Source organism: Borostomias antarcticus (assembly GCF_949987555.1).
Source record: "Borostomias antarcticus genome assembly, chromosome: 3".
Lineage (NCBI taxonomy): Eukaryota > Metazoa > Chordata > Actinopteri > Stomiiformes > Stomiidae > Borostomias > Borostomias antarcticus.
Window position 1 is genome coordinate 17,975,426 of NC_140236.1, and position 4,525 is coordinate 17,979,950.

Here is a 4,525-nt window from a genome sequence, read left to right on the forward strand (position 1 = left end):
TTTCACATCTCAATGGCGTAAACTACAGGGGTGAGGCCAGAATATGTAGGGGACTGATATTTAAAGGAGTAGTAAAGGGAAAATGCATGTTTAGCCCTGTTTAAGATCAAAACGTTGACAAAACTAGCACTTTTGAGAAAGTTTATAATTGCTCTACCACCGTTTTGGTCATACAATGGATGTGGATGGCCACCGTGAAAAATTATTCAAAAACATGTTAAACTCTCGATTTCAAAGACAAGAAACTCACCGAGGTGTGAGTTGGCGTTCTGACATATAATTTTGCCATAAAGTAAGATTCTAGTTCATCTGGAAAGGATAGAACTATTTAGTCGCAGCACATACATGTGTAAACGTCCGCAAACTAGGTAGCCTAGCAACATAAACAATAGCTACCGTAAGTAGTTCCGCTTCCTGAATCCCCTCTGCGGATTGATCTACACATCTACAAGGGTCGCTTCAATACAAGTCAATGGATTTCATAAAATGATCAATAAAACCCTACATGATTCATACTTTGCGGCAAATTTGATGTCAGAACACCAACGGACACCAATTACCCCCTCGGTGAGCTTCTTGTCTTTGAAATGGAGAGTTTAACATGTTTTTGAATTATTTTTCACAGTGCCCACCCACATCCATTGTATGACCTAAACGGTGGTAGAGCAATTATCAACTTTCTCAAAAGTGCTAGTTTTGTCAACCATTGTATATGATCATAAGTAACCTTAAAACAGGGATAAACATGATTTTTCCCTTTACTACTGACGATTGTTTTCATCCGCTGATCTGCGATTGGATCTTCACTCGTTTGATAACTGAGGGTCTGTCTCTCTCCTCGCTCTCCCCCTCTCGCTCTTGCTCTCTTTTTAGTTTTTAGTTTTAGTTTAATTAGTTTTTTCTGACACTGTAATGTCTCTCTAATCTGACATGTCAGATGGTTTGCTTCGATAGTTTGCTTCACATAACCATCTGGGTACTCTATTGGAAACTGGAAAAGAGCAGGCACTTTCAAAAAATACTTGGCAGGTGATTGGGTGAAACCCGATGGTCACATCTACACCCGCCCTGCGGAGCTGTTTGTATTTCCTCTTAGAACGCTGATTGAGAGATCGTTTTCTGATCTGGCACAGACAGATCTCAATGGAGAGTATTCAGACTGATTTGCGAGATAAACAGAATGTGAGCTGGCGAGATCAGGATGGTCTCACAAGTCTAGTGTCTCTCCTCTCTGTAGTGTCTCTCCTCTCTGTAGTGTCACTCCTCTCTGTAGTGTCTCTCCAAGGTCCAGCCTGTTCCCCTTTAATGGCACAATATTAACAGTCAAACTGTCTCTCTCTCTCTCTTTCTTCCTCTCTCTGTCGCCTTTCTCCCAGCCCCTGCAGGATGCCCGTGGAGACCCTGCGGCCCTCGGACGGCCGCCTGCCAGTGGGCCCCGCCCCCTTCGCCTCCGCTATGCCCTTCCGCATCCTCAACAAGGGGCCAGGCTACTTCCGGCGCCAGGCGGACCCCGGGGCCCGGCGGCCCAGCGCAGTGGAGCGGCTGGAGGCTGACAAGGCCAAGTACGTCAAGAGCCAGCAGGTGGCGCTGACGCGGCAGGCGCCCATCATCCGCAAGCCCCTCCTCTCGCCAGCCGCCATGCAGCAGTGCCGGATCAGCACGCCGCCCGCCAGGAAGACGCCTCACCGTCCATGCGGCTCCGTGAATGACGGAGGAGGAGGAGGAGGGAGGAGAGTGCCACATCTCAACCTAGAGATCCTTAATAACCTGATTAATGACGTGTGGGAACGCCCTCCCTTCCCATCCCCCTACCCCTTTGGCTCCTCCCCCTCAGGCTCCTCCCCCGCGTCGGGCGCTAAGAGCATCGGGAGCAGCCTATCAGCAGAGCAGGAGGACAGCGCTCGCCACCTCCTCCTCCACCTCAGACCCGGCGACCACCACGCCGCCACCACCTCCTCCTCCACCTCGTCCTGCACCTCCTCCTCCTCCCCCCTGAACGCCGCGCGCGGCCACGCCCCTCCGGACCTCCCCCCCGCCCGCGGGCCGCCCCCGGTCCCAGCCAGGGGCCTCAGGGTGGGGCCGCCGGCGCCCTGCGGAGCCCCGAACTCGGTCACGGTGCGGCGGGTGGACGTGCGCCCCCAGCTGGAGGTCAGGAAGCCCCAGCGGCCCCAGCTCCAGCCCAAACCTCAGCTCCAGCCCAAACCTCAGCCCCAGCCCAAACCTCAGCCCCAGCCCAAACCTCAGCTCCAGCCCAAACCTCAGCCCCAAGTCAAGCCCCGGCAGACAGCACAGCCCCAGGCACCACCGCCGCCACCCCAGCAGACCCAGCCCCCCGCCCCCCGCATGCCCTACCTGCCCCCCAGCCCCATGCTGTTCCGGGCAGCCGTGAAGCCCCCGGCCTCGCCCGCCTTCACGCGCCTGTCCTCCGCCAGCTCCCGGGGCTCCAGGGCCGGCTCCAGCGCCCGCAAGCCACGCCCCTCCCTGCACCGCTCCAAGTCCGACCTCAGCGATCGCTACTCGCGCGCCACCGCCGACCTGGAGCGCTTCTTCAACTACTGCGGCCTGGAACCTCAGGAGGTGGAGGGCCTGGGCGGCGTGGAGCGCTTCAGGAGCTCCGCCTCCGACATTGTCTCCGTCTCCAAGCTGCGCAGCGTGTCCACACCCAGCTCTGAGGGCGGCGGTGAGGAGGCGGGGTGGCCGCCGGGGGAACAGGAGGAGTGGGAGGGGCCGGGGGGAGGGGCCGGCGAACGCGTCCCGTACGGGATCTCCGTCATCGAGAGGAACGCCCGCGTCATCAAGTGGCTGTACGGCCTCCGCCAGGCCAGGGATGGCGCCGGCGCGGCCAACGTCTAGCGGCTAACGGCTGGACTCTGGCTGCCAGGGATACTGTAGTGAGACAGGACTGAAGAGGACGGGAGGTTCTGGCTCGGCCCGCCTCCACACCACCACTGTTATTTATTGCTGGATCCTGGAGGCTATTGGCGGGTCTTTCTGTCAGTGTACCTGCTGTCCCTCTGTCCTGCTGGTCCTCTGTCCTGTGTGTCCTGCTGTCCCTCTGTCCTGTGTGTCCTGCTGGTCCTCTGTCCTGTGTGTCCTGCTGTCCCTCTGTCCTGCTGGTCCTCTGTCCTGTGTGTCCTGCTGTCCCTCTGTCCTGTGTGTCCTGCTGGTCTTCTGTCCTGTGTGTCCTGCTGTCCCTCTGTCCTGTGTGTGGGTCAACACGAAAGCTCTTGGTTTTCTGTTCTGTTGCCTCATGTTGCGTTTAAGGACATGTTGTTGTTGTTGTTGTTGTTGCTGTTGTTTTTTGGAGGGTTTGAGGGGGACTGACGGAGGACGCTGGTCTGCAAGAGGAAGTGACATCGTCAGGGCTGCAGGTCAGGACTGCTTTCCTGGAAGATAACATGGCAGGTCAACCATGCTTCCTCCTGCACGGCCCAGATGGGTAGAACAGCTACTGTTTCACAAGCAATAATTGAATAGCCTTGCTAGGGGCTGGTATGGATGATGATGATGATGATGATGATGATGATGATGATGATGATGATGATGATGAAGGCACGGTATCTGTGTTATTGTAGTTCTCCCTGCCAGACAGGTACTGACGTGTGTTTGTGCGTGTGTGTGTGCGTGTGCGTGTGTGCGGAGTAATGGAGGCCTAGTCTTTAGCTGGGCTGACCCGTGTAAAGAAATGAGACAATAAAGACTGTCATCATATAGAAATCAGCTCTATCCTCTCCAGCTGTGTGCGTGTGTGTGTGTGTGTGTGTGTGTGTGTGTGTGTGTGTGGGGGGGGGGGGGCTCGACCAGGCCAGTTTAAAACCACCATGATACTGGGAGAAAAATCTGAAAGCTTCCATAATCATTTGTATTGACTGGGAGACTGTTAATATAACCTGTCTGTCTGTCTGCCTGCCTGTCTGTCTGTCTACACGTGAAGGTAAAGTTAGTGTACAGTACGTGTGTGTATATCTGTGGGAGATCTCAACTCATCTCAACCTAAAAGTCATTCTCACACCCGTCATTCCCACAGATACACACTCCCAAACACAGACACTCTCCCAAACCCACACACTCCTAAACTCAGACACACTCTCCTAAACACAGACACACTCTCCCAAACACAGACACACTCTCCCAAACCCACACACTCCTAAACACAGACACACTCTCCCAAACACACACACTCCTAAACACAGACACACTCTCCCAAACACAGACACACTCTCCCAAACCCACACACTCCTAAACACAGACACACTCTCCCAAACCCACACAGTCCCAAACACAGACACACTCTCCCAAACACACACACTCCTAAACACAGACACTCTCCCAAACACAGACACACTCTCCCAAACCCACACACTCCTAAACACAGACACACTCTCCCAAACCCACACACTCCCAAACACAGACACACTCTCCCAAACCCACACACTCCCAAACACAGCATGCTGTGGCAGGTTTAAACCCAGCCTGTAGTCAGGGTTAGGGTCAGGGACAGGGTCAGGGTCAGCTGGAGGAGCAG

At 54.8% G+C, this 4,525-nt stretch overlaps 1 protein-coding gene across 2 annotated transcripts in view; it reads left to right on the forward strand.

Annotated features, from left to right (window-relative positions):
• Window positions 1-3,550, forward strand: part of LOC311329746 (protein FAM110A) — a 19,890-nt gene extending 16,340 nt beyond the window's left edge. For both annotated transcript variants that reach the window (XM_084461655.1, XM_084461654.1), the window contains one exon: window positions 1,377-3,550. In XM_084461655.1, the coding sequence (XP_084317781.1) occupies window positions 1,387-2,853 (1,467 nt within the window). In that variant the 5' untranslated portion in view covers window positions 1,377-1,386 and the 3' untranslated portion in view covers window positions 2,854-3,550. The remainder of the gene's footprint in view (window positions 1-1,376) is intronic.
• The last annotated feature ends 975 nt before the right edge of the window (window positions 3,551-4,525 follow it).